At 36.8% G+C, this 19866-nt stretch overlaps 1 protein-coding gene across 1 annotated transcript in view; it reads left to right on the top strand.

Moving 5' to 3' along the window:
* Positions 1-19866, top strand: part of CRIM1 (cysteine rich transmembrane BMP regulator 1) — a 197094-nt gene that overhangs the window by 110458 nt on the left and 66770 nt on the right. Inside the window, exons 5-6 of the mRNA XM_082308005.1 lie at positions 4553-4674; positions 17835-18017. Coding sequence (XP_082164131.1) covers positions 4553-4674; positions 17835-18017 — 305 coding nt within the window. The remainder of the gene's footprint in view (positions 1-4552; positions 4675-17834; positions 18018-19866) is intronic.

Raw genomic sequence — 19866 nt, 5'->3', positions numbered from 1 at the left:
CACTGGTACTAAATCTTTTTTCCAGGGTGCCTGTTCTTATTTTCATAGCCTTTATGCCTTGTGCCTGGAGAACTCTCTTGATCCTACCATCAAAACAGCTTTTCTGAGGCTGACCAAGCCCTTCTCTCTTTTCATCTGTTTAATAACAGAAGTAAATGAACACAGATAATTAGATTTTAAATAAAAATTGTCATATGTAAGTATTCCGTTTTTTTTCTTTTCCTTTTTGCACTTTTGGTGACATAAAGGAAAAAGGAAAATGATTATATAAAAAAAAAAAAACACACACACAAAAAAAACCCCAAAAAACAACAAAAAAAACCCCAAACAAAACCCCCTCAAACATAAAAGAAACAAGCAATGAAATTATTTCTCTTTTGAAGAACTTAAAAACTGAAAAATCAGGCTAGGTATATTACTGAAGCAGTTACCTTCCTCAATCTGTAAAGCTCTGGTTAATGAACATCATCTTGTTTCTGGTTCTTCATATACTGAAGTTTCCCTTTCTCATTTGTTGAAATTTCTAGGATTATTGTTGCTACTACTTTTTTTTTTTTTTTTTTTTTTTCTTTTTTAACCTGAAGAACTGGAGACAATGTCTTTAACCAGTCAGGTTGACTCTGTATTTTCAAAACTTCATTACAGCTGACTGCATTCTTGGGATTCTTAGTTCCTTCCAGGCCATCTCACCACCTTTTCAGGCTGCACTCCTTGAAGTCTCTTGCATGACTGTTTGATTCTCCTTTTTTTTTTTTTTTTTTTTTTTCCTTTTCTTTGTGGGCCCTCTTGTTAGGGGATATTGTACTCTCTTAACAGGAGCGTTCTTCCTTGTTAAAAGGACATGTTCTACTTGACTTGAGTGCTGTTATGGTATAACATCCCGAGAGATGTGTTTCCTTACAGCCTTTGCTAATAAGGTGTGTGAGGGACAGATACTGAGTGCCAGCTTCTCGGTACCTCAAGTATTGACTTCTCTTTAATCTTGTAACTTTTGGATGCCACCATGCTGTTTGATGTTGCAGTGGTGTCGCTGCAGGCTGTGTAAAGTGAGAAGGCAATGTATAAAGCTGTCTTCTCTCTGGTAAGGTTTCCTTGTAGTAACATCTGCTGTATCTGTTTGCCTTAGGCAAGTTATGGTTATAGAGGGAACAGCTCAGAAGCAACATTGTGCCTTACTGATCAGCAGTCTGAACTGCTAAATTTTGTAGAAATTACTTTGAGAAGGACCATGGCCACTATCAACAGGCTTATCACAATCTGGCCTGCTAAACTACTTCAATGCTCAGTACCAAGGCTAAGATACACCCTGCAGGTGAATAGCCACCTGTGATAGAGCCCAGAGCATCTGTCCCTCTGCTCCAAAAGGTGCTTCAGAAAAATCTAGTACTATAAAGCTCATTTTGCTCTCTTATTGAGAACGGGATCACTTATTCTGAATTTCCAGATGTTGTTGTTTTGGCAGTGCAACAGCCGTGCTCAGCTACCAGAATTCCTTGGGTTTCTTCCTGAAAGACTTCTGTCTCCAAAACAATGTTTTCCATGCTAATAGCCTGGACGATGGTCAAAGGTTTTTCTAGCAGAGCTGGCTGAAAAGAATGCAGACTATTTAAAAGTCCATCTGAGACCATTTGCTACTTTGACATTCTCCTATGCATGGATTACTTTTTAACCAAATGGGAAGTCAATTTATAAAATTTTGGACCGTGGGTTTTGCTTGCTTACACTGTGAATGAGTATGAGAAGCTTTGATTACTCTGAATGGGAGGGAGTCTTTTCTGCAGAAAGGAAGATTGGCTCCCACCGGTCTTTTAAACATCTTTTTCAGCCCTTCTGGAAGATTGTCCTATCTTAAGTTGTTTAATCTGGTGATTTAATATTTTTTTGTTGTTTGGTTTTGCATTTTGTTTTGTTTTTTTAAAGCAGTTGACTGGGAAGAAAATGAGAGGGGGGAAAAGTGAAAGTTATTAATCTAATCATTTAATATTCTCCTGCAACTCAAATCATCAATGATACTGAATGTGAGGCAAAGAACAGAGAAGATACAGGCATGTCTGAAAAAGCTTATTGTGAAGGCAATAAAACTAAGAGTGGTAATTTCAGCTCATGAGACTTGGAAAATTAAGGTCCACAACTATATTTCCATCACGTGTGCCATTTTCTCTGTGGAAGACGTGAATTTTCAGGAAGTTTGATCTACCTGTTTTCCCAGAGATTATCTGAATGTTGAATATAAGGTGGTTGAAGTAAAACCTAGTATTTTTATCTTAATACTACTTCCAGATTGTGTCTGTACTTTTTTTTGTTATACATGTTTTAAGAGATTTTTTTTTTCTTTAGTAATATGTAGGTGCTTATTTCTGTGTTTCATTCTTCTCGCAAGGGAAAAGCATCTTCCAGAGCAATGTCTGCTAGATGGGTTAAGGTACAAATTCCTCGAACCTGAGAGTGCTAGTTGTTCTTTTTTGCCGATTGCTAGAGGTCATCTTTTTTCTTGCCCTCCCCCCTCCACCCCCACCCCAAGTATCTTCCTTTTCTTGGGGCAACAAAAGATGAGATATTACAACAGAATTCTGTAAGATTACTTACAGACTCATCTTAAAGGGAAGCTGCTCTCACAAATCCTTTGGGTTTTTTTGATCCCATGCAGTAGAAGCCATAATGCTTTTTTCCTTCTACATCTCTGAAGGCAAAGGGCATACAGTAAAGAAAATAATCACATTCTCCCTTTTTTTTTTTTGTATTTACAAATAAGTTGAGAAGAAAATGTCAAAAGCAAAGGTATGCTAAATAAAACTTTGATTTCTGTACTCTTTTTGTTGGTTTAGTTCATTATCGTTTACTGTTATGGTAAGCACAGTATTATAAAAAAAAAATCCTTGAAATGCCTATTGTAAAACTGTCACTATACTGTAGTATATATGTGCACATAGAGTTAATTTGCTTCACTTTATCTTGACATATTTAATGTTATTTGTGAAATGTGATCTAATTAATACTGGTTTTTCAAGGACTCATTTATCCCTTTATAGTAACACACTGCTATAATGCAAGATTTTAAGAATCCTTTTCAGATAGTGTAATAAAGGTTCTGTGAGATTCCTTGACTTTACTTGTTTTTCTTCCAAATTTCCTTTTGAGTAATACCTTACAGTGGAGAATATAATAATGTTATCTACCACTGATGGGGTTAAAGGGAGAGATATTAAAACCCCATCTTTTGGGAGGTGTCTCTTCCTCATTCGTTGAACCCTGGTCTGAGATGAACTGGCTATCGGACAATTAAGGAGAAGTACATGGTAGAGGAGAACCAAACTTCTTACTTTTTAAGCATGAAGAATAAGCAAATGCATTAAGTCCTGATGCTTCTTACTAATGGATGGTTTAATGTGGGGGTTGTCTTGGAATACTTAAAATATTTGAAATAGTTATTAACAAGTAGAGTTCTTATTTTCATTTCTTTAACTCATAATTACAGGATCTTCTGCTGAGTTCTTTTTTTTCCTTTTGAAATTCATGTGTATTTGTAGTATGCTAAATTAATCTACAGGTTTTTTTTACAAGTAAATCTGTGATTTGCAATTGAAAAATTTAAGTGCTGTTCCATGAAGTTTCTCAGCTATGATATTTGCATATTTCTCTCTGTTCATTTTGTCTTGCATTTTATTGAATCATTGCTGCTTATCCCTATAATGTACCCACTGTTCAGGGCAAAACTCTGTTAAACATAAACTTATCAAAAGTCTGAAGTGTTTGACTTTTAAACTATTATGTTAATCATAAAGCAAAGAATCTGGAAACAAATGTGACTATTGTGTATCTACATTTTATGTCTTCCAGTTCTTTAGGCTATTTTCTTAAATAAGCAAATAAATACTACTTACACGGAGAAAATATTCTTTATAGAATGATCCAATTTCTAAAACTAACCACAGTATTTAATATATCTAGCCTCCCACGTTATTTGGCATCTCATGTAATTGGTTGCCCCTCCACAAACTAAGGGCAGCGCCATCAAAAACCAAAAGAGAACCTGCAATTATTTTCATTTGGTTTAGATTTAATGATTCTGCATGGTCTTCCTTTCTCTTTAATTATTCCCTATGTAAAACTGGGTATAATATGGTTTCCTAATGAGAGAACACTCTCCTGATGAATAGATGCAGTTACTGCTATTAGTGTTTCACCAATTTTGATTTTTCAGAGAGAATTGGAGGAGAAGCCTAATTTTGCAAGTCTGAAGAATACAATTATTTTCAAACAATCTGGAACTACAGTTTTCTATGTTTTTACATACAGCACTAGAGAAGTGTTGGTGTTGCACAGTACTACCTTCTTGTTTGCTTGACCAGCAAACAGAGTTCGGATGGTTAAAAAAACCCTTCAGGTTGATAAGCCATCTTCGTTGTTGGGTTAATAAAAGGTGATTCTAAGATATGAATATGCTAATACTGGAACTTGTACTCTAGCTTTCCATTTTCCTCTTGCTTATTCTTTCCCCTTATACATGGCTTCATTTATTTATGGGGTTTTCCTTACTGTTCTTTGGTTTCAGATGCGAGTGTCTCTCTGGTTTATGTGGTTTCCCCATGTGCGAGGCAGGCTCCATTCCCCAGATAGTCTCGCGTGGAGATGGAACACCTGGCAAGTGCTGTGATGTCTTTGAATGTGTCAATGGTACGTGATGCTTTCTCTTGCACGTGGCGAGGAGGATTTTTATCTGTCTGTGGGAGATGCTGGGCATTTGGTTATTTTTACCATGTTGTCAAGGTCTAAGAGAAATAATTTTCTTGAGGCTCATTCAGTAAGAGGGAACTGGAAGTTCTCCTGAAGATACTTCAGTGGGAAACTGTCATTTGTAAGCTGCCATGTTTTTTTAATTTCTGAAGCACTATTCCCTGTGATCCAAGGAATTATAGTTTTAGCAAGGCTCCCTCACTGCATGTTTTTTTAGGTACTCCTTTGCCAGCAGCAAACACTAGAGTCCTTTTAGAAATTAAATTTTTGCTAAGCACTGCAACTGCTTGTTGCAGTACTGTAAACAAAAACATGCTGTTTAGACTATGGGGTTCGCTTTAAGAAACATATGCAAAGCAATTTTTAACACGAATGTACAACCTTTGGAAATTTTAAGTCAGTGTAAGAACAGACTGATATGCATTCTTTTCTTTCCTATATAAATGTTTAGAAAATGTTTAAAAACCTTGACTTTGTTATGCAAGTGACTATATCTCGGGACTGCTCTAGGCTGTATATATAGAACTGCATATATGGTGTATATGGTGATTTGGGAAGAAACTTAGATATTTGACTGTTGTTAGAAAGAGAAAAATGCTCTTGAAGGGTTGCATGCTCAGGTAATTTCTGAGCATAAAAAGTTATATGTTGGTGCAGTATTTACTAATTAATATTTATTCAGCAATATTTAATCTTTTTTTAGTGGTGCATCTATCATGTTGGAAACAGCTTTTATTTACATTCTTCATTGCATATGCACATAAACATACATAGAGAGACAGACATTTTCCCCAGGAGAATGTTTGTGATATTTACATGTAGTAATATTTTAAGTACTTAAATGCTGATTCAAAAATAATACTTAGTACATATAATGGGATGATATGTATGAAAATTAACTTCTTTCATATGAATAAAAGAATTTGCCTCAGGAAGAATCACAGGTTCTTTAGCTTTCAGATTAATTCTTTCACTATTTGGGAGAAAATTGTAGATGCTGTAGAATTAAATGCAACTTACCTAATTTTTGTTTATATATTGCCTGTTATATGAAAGTAATATTAATCTTGCTTTGTTTCACATACGTGCCATTCTGCTAAAGTATCATTTCTGAATTTGATTTAACTGTGTGGCACACCTCAAGGCAATGTTTGATTCAGGATTTACTTTAGTACTTTGAGCAAGAAATGCAAAGCCAATTTCTAATATGGTATCTTTGCTGGTGTGAAACAGTCTCAAAGGTACAAACCACCTTGCTAACATTCCTGTTTCTCTTCAGTCTGCAAATTATTTGTGGGTACTGCTATCAAAATTGTTGCATTATATATATCTCAGGTCTTAGATGGAGTTGTTTAAATTACCCATTTTTTTTTTTGTCCTTAGTAATTTTCATATCCTATTTCCAAGGAGGACTTACATTCATTTTTCATAGTTAACAGTGAATTTGGACTGTCTTAGCACTGTTGCCCTGTGCATCATTGCCTTATTGCTCACTGTAACTCACTCCAAAGGTTGAACCTGCTTTTGGATCAGGATTTCTTTTTGCCTCTCAGGCTTTCCCATTCCTAATCACCTTAGTAGCCTATGAAGACAGAGTAAATTGGAAGACAAAATAGGAATTTTTGAAGGGAAGTTGATGCCAGAGAGGGAAGCAGAAAGGCCAGATTAGAGGAAAACAAAGCTTTGTAGGAATAGATAATCTTTTGTCTTGTTTATGTCCTTAAAACTTCAGTATATTACAGGCAAGTATGAAAATTATTTTTTAATAAGTTCCTCTTTAAAAAAAATAATTCTGAGAAACGTGGTCAGAAAAGTTAAATACTTGTGGGTTTTGGGTTTTGTTTTTTTAAAAAAGGGCATTTGTCTTTATGCTACTTAATGCTACAATCAGATTTTAAAAGATGATGCTGTATGATGTGACTTGAAAGTGCTTTAAGTATATTTAGAAGTGAGAAACTTCCAGGTGCAATTATTAATGATGCTTCATTTTGGAAAGAGGAAACAGTTATAAGCCTGAAGATGATAAATACTTTTATCAACAAGCTGGGAGCAACTGTGAAACTCCTCATGAGGAGTTCTGTATGTGATGTTTGCATTGTGTGGCAGATCATTTGTAAAGAGGATAGAATAGTCATAGAACTTGATCTGCATTGCTTTATAATTTGCATTTTTTCAAGTGCATTTTAGGATGGTTAGGTGGTTCTTGTATCAGGGACAAATATTGCAAGCCACACCTGTAAAACCTCTAAATGCCTAGAAAACTATTTATGTCAAGAACTTATTAGATAAAGTCTAGTGCAATGACAAACTGGTAAAAAAAAAAAAAAAAAAATTCCTACCATTACTTCTGTCAGTTTAAAATGAAGGGGGAGAGGGGGAATGTTGTTTATGAGACTTGATAGTTGAACATAATATCTAGTTCTAGTTTTTTAGAAGGGTCTTGAAATACTAACAAGTGCAGAAGAGAGATAGTAGATATCTGTGACAGATGGAGGAAATATCTTACAGTGATAGGCTTAGATCAATTTCTTCACTTCATTTAAAAAAATTGCTATCAAAGTAACAAGAGCCAAATCTGTAAGATCTAGGACATGCTGTTCTCAGCAGTGAGGGTGGTTAGCAGTTGGCACAAACTGCTAGGAAGATGCTGAATTCCTTATCTTCATCCTTTCCAATTAGGATTAGATGCCTTTTTAAAGAGTGGGTTTTAATCAAATGCAAGTTAATGGGTTTATAGATGGTAAGTGGGGAAGTTGTGTAATCAGTGTTACCAATGAGTTCCGTTAGTTACTTCGGTGTTTGAAAACCTCTGAAAACAGGCAAGAGGATGAAATAAAAAGGACATGTGAACAGTCACATTAGTATACTTTTCCTGCTGTTAAAACATCTATTTAATGTTAGAATTAAATAATTCTATTGGGAGGGGGACAGAGAAAAAAGCTGTCAGGAATCATACTGATCATCTGAGTTACCTTAAAGTAAAGGCATCCATTACAAATAAGTGTATGTAGACTGTAAAAAATCTGGTTTGTGTATTGTGGAGTAACTGAATTGTGTATTTAGGTAACCCTAATTATGTGCGGAGTGTTACAGCAGGCCAGCCTTCTGTAATATTTGTTGCAAGTATGTGCTAATGCGATAGATGCAGAGTTGCATGTTCAGAGGGCGTATGGGAGGCTGGGAGCATTGGCCAGTGTTGAGGGGGTAGTTAATGAATAAGGGCAGCAAAATAACGTGTCATGTAGAGACTCTACAGTATGTTCTCTTTGTTAGCATTTTTGGGACAGATCAGTCATTCTTTCACAAACATTTTTCCTGGTTTTAATGTAAAACTGATTTAGAAGCTCTCTGATATATCTGTAGATTTTGTGTGGTTATCTGTTACCAGTACACACTCTCTCAAACTAGCTTTTGGTTTATCTGTCTTAGAAAAGCATATTAATCTACGGTGAGAGAGACTTCTACAGTAGTCAGTCTTTGCACATCATGCAGTTGTTGTTGTTCCTGTTTGATTATAAATACAGCAGTAATATGCTAATCATTATTTTCATGCTTCAGATTTATATTGGGTGTGTCCTTAAGCTTCCCATCACATGTAATCTGCTGTTTCTTTGTTATATAATTATATAAACATTATTTATCACTAAAATAACATTTACTCCTGCTTGGAAACGGTCCTGATATTTTTATTTAATTGGAGCTTGTTGTTAAGTACCTACTGTCTGTGGCTGTTCAGTCTTTGTATAGAAGAATATTTTCAATTCTTTTGAGATTTTTTTTTACAGGAAATAATTTAGAAAGAGCTGAGAACAACTTTCTCATTGGTGTCAAGAAAAAAAATATATTACAGAGAGCTGATGCTCCTCATAGTTTTGTGTGACGTTTTAATCGTCATGAATCTATGCAGAGGTCAGAGTATTGTACATAAAACTGTTACACTAACTTGAGACATAAATTTGTGCTTTTTAAAACACCTGTGGTTAAAAGAATTAATCATTATGATTAATGCACAAGTATTACTGTTGTTAGAATGCAGTTCTTGTCCCAAATATCAGTTAAAAAGGTCAATTTTAAGGCATGTATTGATTCCTTTATTTTGAAGGAAAGCATCTTTGTAAATAAAATCATTCTGTATTGTTTAAATGGTGGTAGGAATCAAGCCAAAGTTCTCTTTTGACACAATGAAGTTCCTCTGTCATGATTTATCCAGTATGAGTAGCTGGGCCATCCCAGAGCATACCCTGCCTGGTCTTCGGGTGTCAAAATGATAGCTCAGGCGACAGTGATGGCTGCAACTTTGTTGTTTCTTGCTCCTTTTCACTTGTCAGAAGAAGGGTTTTTACTGTTTAATTTATAGATTAAACCTTGCAACTCTCTGGAACTGTTGATAAATGCTGATTTACAAAGCAATGGTGATATAATTTTGTCAGTCTTTGCTTAGAAGATGGCTGGCTGTTTCTCCTAATCTTACTTTCTTGATGACCCTCAGGGCAAGCCCCAGGTTGTGCATGTAAGAGAATTCTAGCCTGAGGGAGACAGAGAAGCATGAATTGCTGAATTTAAATCTCTGGCTGCTATAAAATAGTGTAACTAGAGGTATAGCTGATGTAGCTATATACATCACAGCTTGTTGCATATGAGAATCAGAGATTAGTATAGTGGTGTTCAGTAGTGAAGTTTTTGGGGAAGAGCTACATCCATAGTCAAATGTGCTTGTTCCTGAAATGTGTGAGGTAATACAGAGAAAAATAAGGCAATGTGGGAAATCTATAGCAAATACTTTCATCTTAATATATGAAACTGAAAATGAGGTTGTACCTGTTGTATGTTGCAGTGCATTGTAACAGAGTGCACGTTTCAGTGAAAGTGAGAGTGTATATTGCTTTGTTTAAAGGTAGGTTATTCCACGTGCCATGCAGTTTCCCTGCTTGTACTTAACCTGAAATCTGCTTTCTGTCTAGAGAATACTGGGTAGCATATGATATAAATTTGGGGAAAACTGAGCAGGAGATTCCCAAGATACAGTCCTTCCCCAAATCCTGCATTTTACAGAAAGTTAATTCAAGGTTTCTTCTGATCCACCCAAAATATATTACTCATCAGGATTTTTGTCTACTAATCCTGATGTGCTGCCTTTTCTCATGGGAGAGCTTGTAAAGAAAAAAATTGATTCAGTATTAAATTACAAATATCAACAAGTGAATCTAAAGAGATTGAAAGATGCATGTGCAGCAAGAGTGGAAGTGCTTGGAAACAAGAGAGTATCCAAACTTGCCTGTTCTCTAATTAGGTATTGATGCATGGGTCTCTTGAATGTAAGTTGTGCTAAAGCACATACTGACTGCGAACTGTGCCTTAGAAATTTGAGAGAGCTATTACCAAGCATCTTGCAGCTGCTTCCTTCTGTCAGTCAGAGCTTCCACTTCTCAGTAAGTTTACTTGAATACATTCACTACTTCAAAAGGGTCTCTGCTTTATGAAAGATGGTAAACTGCATGTATGACAGTGGTCCTCATTAATGTGTTCATGTGGTCCAAGGTCAAGGAGACCAGGCTGCTTTCTGCCATAGCCAAGTATAAGCTGTGATTTGAGAGTCCAGCCTTGCCAGGAGTCACTCTGGAGCCCCGCTTAATGTCCCTTTCCCCCAGAGGTGAGGTGTAGACTTTTGTTGCCCTGTCCATTGAGAATGGGACTACCATTTAATAACTGGCATTGATCCCAGGAAGAAAGGATGACAACTTCCCCTGGGACATAAGACTGTGACCCTTTCTATAATGCTTTTTCAGGCTGTACTGATGATCACATGGTGGTATAGAAGGGATCTCCTAAATCATCAAGCTCATTCACTTGGTGTGACACATAGCCTGTGTTTTATAACTGCTTGTGTAATTTTTTTTCCTCATTTGAGAAGATACCACTGACATAAATGAGGCATTTCTCTTTTCTCTATGCCTCCTGGCTTTCTTCACGCTTGTGTCTCTATACAGTGGTACTGCATTGGAGGAGAGATTAAAATCCCTCTTTAATTACACTTCTTGCCACCTGTTGATGCACTTACTCCTCACAGCAATTGCAGTTCTGTTATTAAACTCATGGTGTGGAAAAGGATAAAGGTGATTCCCCTATTTCTAAAGGGAAATAAGAATCACCTGTTTCTAAAGGGAGCATCAATGAGTAGTGAAGGGATTTGATGAGGAATATCGGGTCAGCAAAGAAAATCTTCACTAAAGAAGGAAGAATGGAGTCCAACACTTCACAGACACCAGCTACTTAGCACAGAGTTCCCATTACTTATTGCACTAATCCTGACAGAACTTACATTGCACTTTCATAAAACTTATTTTCCATGTGCTCTTAAGAAATAAGGATTTGACCAAGGTAACAGAGTCTGTCCCGGAGCAGAGAACTGAATATAGTCCTGATCCTAATTAAACATTACTGCATATTTCTCTCTCAGCATCCAAAACTACAGAATTTTGTGGTTGACTTTAAATAGACACCCGCTTAAAAATAACAAGATGCAAAATGCAGCTTGTGAGGAGCAAAAGATAACAAACTGTTTGATAAGTAATAAAAGGGAGATTAATGTTAAAGGAAGATAACCTGATGCCAAAAAGGTAGAGAGATTTAGTGGTTGTGGGGTGGGGTTTTGGTTTTTAGGTTTGCTTGTTTTTTCTTCAGTCAGAACATTTGAACAGTATTTGAAAATGATTGCTTATCATCAGCCAAAGCAGTGTGAGAATTTGGTCTAGTCTAGTGAAAAAGCAGGTCAGTCTGCCAAACCAAGTCAAATGTTTTAGATCCTCTGAACCTGGATTATACTCACTGTAGTCAAATTGGGAAAAGTATCTGAAACAATGCAAGCCATTACCAACTACATTTAAAACAGGAGGGAAAAGGAAGATGCAGAAAAGTGAAGGCCAATCAAAAGGCCAGTCAACCCAAAATGCCTGGTGAAAATATTCAGTCTGTAGATACATACAAATAAAATGTAAATAAATAAAAGAGGAGGGGTAGTACTTGTCAGGACCATAGCTGGATGTGAAACCAAACTCAAAGCTTTAGCAGTGGTTCACCATGAGTGGGAGGGTTGGCCAGGGGGTAGTAGAGACTGAGTTTTAAATAACATAAGGACAAAGTCTAACTCACTTCTTTCATTCATATCAGTTAATGAAAAACAAGATGCTAGATGGATTCGATGGAACTGATGGTATGTCATATACAAAGAATATTAGATGCCAGATGGTGCAGTTCTGTCTGGCATTAAAAGTTTTTTTTTTTTTTTAAATAAAGTAAATACTTCTAGTATTTACTTTGAAGTAGTAAGGTTTTTTGCCAAAGTGAATATTCTTGGTAAGCTGATGTCTTCAGTAATGTTCTGACTCACAGATATTTCTAGATGCTTAAACTTGGACAAAGTTGCCAACGCTTTAGAGTACAAGGTTAGAATTAAATATTTTTCTCAACAAATGGAAGAAATGATTAGACCTATTATAATGCCAAACCACAGCCTTGTGTTACAGGTTTGGGGATTCTTTTTTCCTGCAATTTTTAACTTCTCTCATGCACTGGAGACTTATCACAGATGTACTGGCAATGAATGATGGGCTATGCCAGTACCTTTTAGTGGTGCTGAGATTTGTTTCAGATGCCTGTGTCCTGGTAACAAGCCTAGGGCTAAACTGATCACATCTATTTTCTCCTGTGATAGACTGACAGAGACTACTGGGATTTAAATGCATTCCTTTGTTATGAAGAACATGGCTTGATTCCAAGAATTGCTTGGTGATTTTTATTGAGAAAATCAGTCACTGTTTGAGGGTTTTAGAGCACAGCCATGGCCCTTGGTGGCCCTGGCTCCTCCTTTGGCTGTCCTGGTGGTTTTCTGTGGTAGGGCTGTAACCTACTGCAGGGTGTTAAAAAGTAGCACTGCTTAATTGCCAGAAGGAGGTGTAGACAAACAGGGGATAGCCTAGAGGAAAGCCACAGAAACAATCAAACACAGAAAAACATGACCTGATGAAGACAAACTAAAATTGAAAGAAGTGTGTGCATTTTATCTGTAAGAGAGGATGGAGGCAGGGACACCCAGGATGAGTCCTCTTAGCAACAAATTTGCACGTTGGAGGACGGTAAAAAACAGTAGGACATATACCTTAAAGATGGGAAAAGTAATGAAACTTGGGAAACTTCCTTTGTTTGCTGTTTCTGTCTAACCTGTATTACCCTTGCTGTGATTTGAGCTTAGTTACAGTAGTTAAAACTGTGGAATCGTTTAATAGGCAGGTTGCAGTTTCTCCATTACTGGTGGTTTTAAAGGAAAGATGAAGCCAGGGATGTATTAGGTAGAGCTGATTCTGCTGGGGGATCTTTCCCTGCTCTTTTCCATGATGCAACCTCCACCCCATACAGTGACTTGGAAGTAAGTCTTCTGTCTCTATGGGGAACACCTCGCAGTCTTGTCTGCTGTGTGTAAAAAAGACACGTATAGCAACCTACGCAAGAGCTGTCTTCTAAAAGCTGCCTAAATATTACTGGATTGGGATCTGCTGCTGAGGTGGACAGAAAATTTTAAGACTGTTGTTGAAAGTCAGCACTATATGGATTGTGACAGCTGGATATAAAAGTGGTTTCTAATGTGATGGTGTAGACTTTCTCTGCTAGAAACCTTACTATAAAAATCTGATTATTTCCATTTTGTTTTAAAGGTGAATTGCTGAATTTGATTTTCCTCAGCATCCTGAGTATCTTTTAATATCTTTTTAGAGACTGCAGGTGCCACAAAATAATGTTTCTTTCCTTTAAGCTGTGCATGCATAAATAATTGCATTGATTTACAAATAATAGTTACAGGTTTGTTTTAATTCTGATATCTCTGTTTCTGGATGACCTTTTTAAAAGATGCAGGACCAAAGGACTTTCAGAATGGCCCTGCAATTGTATTAATAGGGAATACACTGCACTAAGCAGTGCAACCTGAAGAGTAAGAACCCAAATATTTTTTTTTCTACCTAGCTTGTTTTTATATATTTGCAAGGAAACAAAAGCATACAGTGTGTTGTCCTTTAACGTTGTTATGGGCTAATTCCAATGAAACTCCCTATCAGCACAGCTTTTGAAAAATGGAAAGCTTTTCCGTATTATGTTTATACGGACACAGGATTCAAGTTTATCAGTTTCCTTCCCTTCATTTAATTGAAAGTTCACAGCACTTGCGCCAGTTCCTTCCAAGAGTCTGGTACAAATCCTTCTGTATGCTGAAGGAATGTCCGAAGTGCTGGAATCACGAACCTTTTAATCCTTTAAACAACAGAAAATTGTTTTGAATCTCGCTTCCGCTTTGGGAGGGCTGGAATTTCTGATACTACAAAAGAAAATGCCCAAACTTGCCTACAGATGGCTGATGCCTGCAGCATCTCATGCACTTGGCATAACCATGTGCAGAATTGCTGCCTCGCAAGGGATGGATTGCCAAACTTGCATGTGTTTCTGAGCTGTTCCATGACTCTAATCAAAGAAAACCACAAGTACTGGGAAACTACAGAAATCTCAATAACAGAAGTTTTATTTTGGGCTAGTTCAGCCAATAGAACCGTATTTGATTACATTTAAAAGTATAAGGTAAAATACCTTAGAAAACTGATTTGATAAAACAGATTGTCTGTTTGCAGTTCAGATGGGAGATAAAGGTCTTAAGAAGTAAGCACAGGTTGTGTCTGTGTACTGTGAGGCTGTGTGGTTTGCTGCAATGCTGACTTTAGGGCTCTCGCTCCCAGAACAAAAAGGCCGTGGCTGTGAGATCTGTAGAGCTAAACTTGTGCCAGAACTATTTCTTATTTAACTCTGTGGCAGGAACTTTAATGCCAAATCAAGTCCAGTCTCTTAGTCATTCTTAACTTTATATAGGAGCAGCGATGTGATACCAGCTGTCCTTCCACAGCCAGTGTAAACTCTGTATTGTTCTGGGTACCGTCTGCTCTGTCCTGGCTCCTTTCATAGATGGGCCGTTGTGAGTCTGTGGCTGGTCTGGATCAATCTTGTATTGCTGGGTTATCTGATAGCTGGCAGACACAGAATTCATGTTCACGAATCCATGGCCTGGGTACCTGTCTCATGCCTACTGTTCCGTTGTGGTAGTCTGCATCAGAAAAGGGATTTGGGGTTTCGGATACATTTAAGCACTTTGTGCTGTGAAGTTCAGTCAATTTAAATTACTTTATCACGCAGTGAAGCTTTGGTACTTGAAGAATTCTACCTGTAGTATTCTCTTTATTGGCAGAACAATGAATTCATGGTTACTGGCATTTAGGAAAAGATGCATTTATTTAATGTTAGCTTTCACTCCTTTGTGGCTGCCATACATAGATCAGTAAAGCAATAAAATTAGCACTTTTTTTTTTTTTTTAAAAAAGAGATAAATGAGAGAATCTTCCAGCATATTGTGGTGGAAGAAATGCATTGTTACAATTCCATGGCATGGTTCTCACTCTTTCATTAAGCTTCCACTTTATGAGTATCTAAAGCTAGACTTCTTCATTTAGTGCTTGCTTTGGCTTGACTGAGTCTTAAGACTGCAGTCTTATATATGGTTCTAACAAAAGTAATCCTTGTCTCATAGCTGGTTGTATAGGCTTAGGTCAATAGTTTAGTATGAATGTATACACTGCCATAAATCTGGATGGTAAAAATACATGTATAGTGAAATTCTATGGTCGTTTTCATTGTAGGAATAAAACAGACTGTTTCCTTTCAGGATTTACAGTTCCTTGCTTGGTCTTGTTTGGACATTTTAAAAATGAATGATAATTCATAGAAGATGACGTTTCTACTTCTAACTAGCAGGAATTCAGATCTACTGTTTGGGGCGGGGGGAAATCAGTAAAAATCTGGAACGCTGCAATCAAAAGAGTAAAGTCAGAAGGAAATGAATTAAAGGCCTTTTGAGTTGTGTTGGCACTTCTTCCTTTTTGAGAAGGTTTTTAGACTAACAGCTTGAGCTACATAAACTTGAAATATGTCTCAAGTGTTTGTTTATGTGAATTGCTTTCTAATGAGGTCATAGCTGTTTTCCTGGACACAGTGGTATTTCCTCCTCTTACTCTTTTTTTTTTTTTTTTTTTTTTTTTTTAATGCTGCATTCTACATTATGCCTTGAAGACAGAACAGGCATATAAAAATCAAACATTGCTCAGGATACTTCCAAGTTTCAACTCTAATGCTTTACAATCATATTAAATGACTTGAGGCTGGAGCTCAACAGAAGCGTATGTGGAAAGAAATACTAGAGTCCCTGAAATGCTTTAGAGTTTTAAAGAAAAACCTGTATCATTGTCAAAAGTAACTCAGTTCCCAAAAGTAAGAGGATTGGGGTGGGTGGAAAGGAATCTGCAAATCCTGAGTTTTCATTTAAATATTTTTCATCTCCCATGTGAGATGCAGCACTAACCAAAAAAGAAAAATCACCTGACCATAAAGTGGGCACAGTTTTCAGCCCTATGTGGCTAGGTGTTACACATGTGAGTAAATAAATAGTCTTTTCTGTGTATTCTACAGAAATCAGCAACATAGGCAACTGTCCTTTCTTTCCTTTGCAATGTTTAGTTCAGATGTAATGAAATGTGATGGGTTTATATACAGTTCGGTAATGTTCTTAATTTTGACTTTGCTGCTGAAATAAATAGCTTCCTGTTTGCAGAACCTTTGGCTTTAGAGACTGCTAGATTCTGAAAAAATAAATCTGTTTACTAGAATCTATTTTACCTCAGGTAGGTGCTTTCAGGTATCTTGGGCTAGTGTCATATAAAGCGAAAAGGTTTGTTCTGAAGTGGGGAAGAGGGAGGAGACTTAAGTCATTGATTAATGTAATGATGAAACTTGAAGTCATGATTTCCTAATGACTAATGTGGTGTATTATATTTGAAACTAAATTTGGAGTATTTCTTCTATGGTGTCTTGAGCCACAATGATTCAGCCCTGGGCTGTGGAGCTGCACAGTAGGGTGGGGGTGGAGGGGTGGGTAGGGTGTCAGTTAGGCTGGTTGAGCTGAATACACTCTGCTGGCAATAGGTGGTGGAGGCAGAGGTAAGTTTGTATGCATGGGGTAACTGCAAGTTCAAAAGCCCTAAGGAGACCTTATGATGTATTAATGATGTGTGGATCTGCTTCATAATCTGGAACCAAACCTCTTCAGTATAAAATAAAATAATAAAAGGTGGCTAAATCTGCAAGCTGTTTGGTTGTTTTAGTTAGCATTTTTTTTTTTCTCTAATGCTATCAAAGTAAATAGGCAATGTCCTTCCCAAAATACTTAAGAATTTTCAGAGGCTTTTAGTTTCCCACGAAGTTTGGATTTAATTATACATTAGAGCCCTGCTGTAGGTGGAAGCATAAAAGAAATAGTCTTGTGGTTTTGAAATGCTAAAGTGATCACATAAATATTTATTACTATTGAGGTTATTTTCTGTGGGGAGTATAGATATGAGCTGACTAGTACAGCTCCAGGTTGCTTGGACTGAGAAGCATTCAGTTCTGCATAACAGATCATGCAGTCACAAAATACGTTTGTTGTTTGTTTTTTTTTTTTTAAACGTATCCCTATGGATTGGACAGCTTTAGTGCAATTTGTCCACCTGTGTACAAAGTCCTGCAGAAAGGAAGATTACACTTAAGAAATATCAGAAACTCTCTTCTTAAAACAGAAAAATCTGTTGCTTCATGTGCTAAAATTTGAAGTAGCTTCTGGCTCATCCAGAATGAGAAATATTTAACACCTATGAAGAAATACCAGTGCCTTAACCTTCGTTCAGTATTTTAATTTTTAACATGGAGATTTTTAATTGTAAATATTTGCTCTGAAAGTAATTTTTAATAGCATTTTATTTTCTTCCATTGTTGAAACAGACAATAAAATATACAGTGTTCTTATAAAAAAGTATTTGAGTTCAGAAAATGGAAGAAAAAATCAGCTGTCTCTTTATATCTGTTTTTTGTCAGTAGCAACATGAGTTTAACTATTTTGCTTTTGTCAATATCTGTAAAATACTTTTTTTTTTTTTTTTTTTTTTTCCTCCACCCCCCCACCCCCCTCCTTCTTCTTTCAGAAGTGAAGCCAACTTGCATATTTAACAGCATGGAATATTATGATGGAGACATGTTTCGAATGGATGCTTGTCGTTTCTGTCGATGCCAAGGTGGAGTCTCTATCTGTTTCTCTGCCCAGTGTGGTGAGCTACACTGTGACAGGTACTATGTGCCAGAAGGAGAGTGCTGCCCAGTGTGTGAAGGTACAGTATCTTTTTTAATCCTGTTTGCTTATTAATTCTGCTGCTTTTTTTAATTTGCTTTTTCAATACAAATGAGCAACTAAGTGTGTTATTTTGTTCTTCTAAAGTTTGCAGATTCCTCCTTAATTCAGTTTATTTCTACATTTTTGCTGTGTCTGAGTGTGCTGTCTTTTTTGCAGTGCTTTTCTGATGTTGACGCTCTGCCCTCTTTATATAGAGCTGTTTGGGCTTCTTTTCCCTTCTGCATCAGAACTTCCTCAGACATGGTCAAATGTGCAGTACTTTTTGGGGGTTCTTCCCAAAGGACATATGAAATTGTTCCTAATTTCTGCACCAGGTATTTAGACAGGCTTCTCCAAAGCAGCAGTGGTGGCCGTAAGTCACATTTCCATTGCTTTGCAGCCTGCTTCTTCCAGTCTTGTTCTGTTCAGCTAGATCAATGCATACACCTTCTCTTCTCTACAATTATGGCAAAGAAACAGGGCAGTAATCTGACTTCAATGTTTTTCTCTTTCTCCTTTGCCCTGTTCGACAGCCTTCTCCTCTGATTGCTAGGCCTGCAGTCCTCCTAAAAAGGATTCTGTGGGAAATTTTTCATGTTGACCCTCTTGCTTACACTAGAAAATATTTGACTCATCTTCTGCCAGAATACAACCAGGATTCCAGCAGAGGGAGATGGGGCTGGTACTCTGCACTTGGGTCTTGCCCAGTTGGGGTCAAGTTATGGCCACGACATAAACAAAGGCCTGTGAAGTGCTCCTGGTCCTTGTGTTTAAATGTGAACTTAGGAATGACTTCCCAATAAGCAAAATAAGCTGGAAATCTCCAATCTCCTCCTAAGAGGAAAGGAATCCAATTATTAATGTCACTGTCACACCCTTTGTAGTGTACTTAATTTCAATATTCCTGTAGTTTCTTGCAGGAGCACATAAGCCAAATGGTCCATTATCGTTGTGCTTCATTCCCAACAGAGAATTAGGAAAGTAAAGAACCTTGTAAAAATGAGTCTAAAAGAGGCAGCTGTAAGAGTTGGACCTTCTGTTTTGGTGGCCTGTTCTGTTACAAACTATTGAAAATTTCTTCAGAGATTTAAAAAACGAAAATCTGGATAATGAAATATCAGGGTGGGTAAGGTAGGAAGTCATTCTTTAAAGAGTATTTGTATTTTTATATATTTTAGTGTATCAGTTCATATCAGATAGGTTGATACATGGTGTTCAGATGTAGAGAAGTTGAAATACAAATGCTGTAAGCTTAAGTATTCTAAAGAGACACCAGTCCATGTTTGCCCTGTGTTTAAGATCTGGTCTAGACGTTTGTTATTGACTATAGTTGGAGACAGGATGCTAGACTACTTGGTCTTTCCTGGTACAGTTGTGCCTGTGCTTTTAAGAGCCTTCAAGCTGTGGGGAAAAAAAAAAGATTCAGTGCTATCCCATCATTTAATGACAGATTGAAAAAGTTTAGAGAAGGCACGTGTGATGTGGTAAAACCCTTCCTGAGGAAGTGCAAATCCACTCCTGAAGAAATTGCTGTATGAGCTGCTGACTTTATAGAACATGTGAAATCTGTTGTTTTTTTCCGCTAATTGCTATTTTTTACATATGTGAATATTCTGAGATTTGGCATTATGAAATCATTATGACATTGTTTATAGATACATAAACAATGTATCTATATATCTGCTATATCTGGGCTCCCCTATCAGCTCTGTCATACTCAGATGAGGATGCTGATCTTCCACATTGGACTTACAGTTCTAGATATGTCCTTCGTCCTCTTTGATGATTTTAATACTCAGGTATCTTATGATTTATCAATAAATTGTTCTGTCATATCATCATACGGT

Source organism: Platalea leucorodia, assembly GCF_965183815.1.
Source record: "Platalea leucorodia genome assembly, chromosome: 3".
Taxonomy (NCBI): Eukaryota; Metazoa; Chordata; class Aves; order Pelecaniformes; family Threskiornithidae; genus Platalea; species Platalea leucorodia.
Note: the sequence above shows the minus strand (reverse complement) of the source record. Positions and strands in the feature narration are given on the sequence as shown.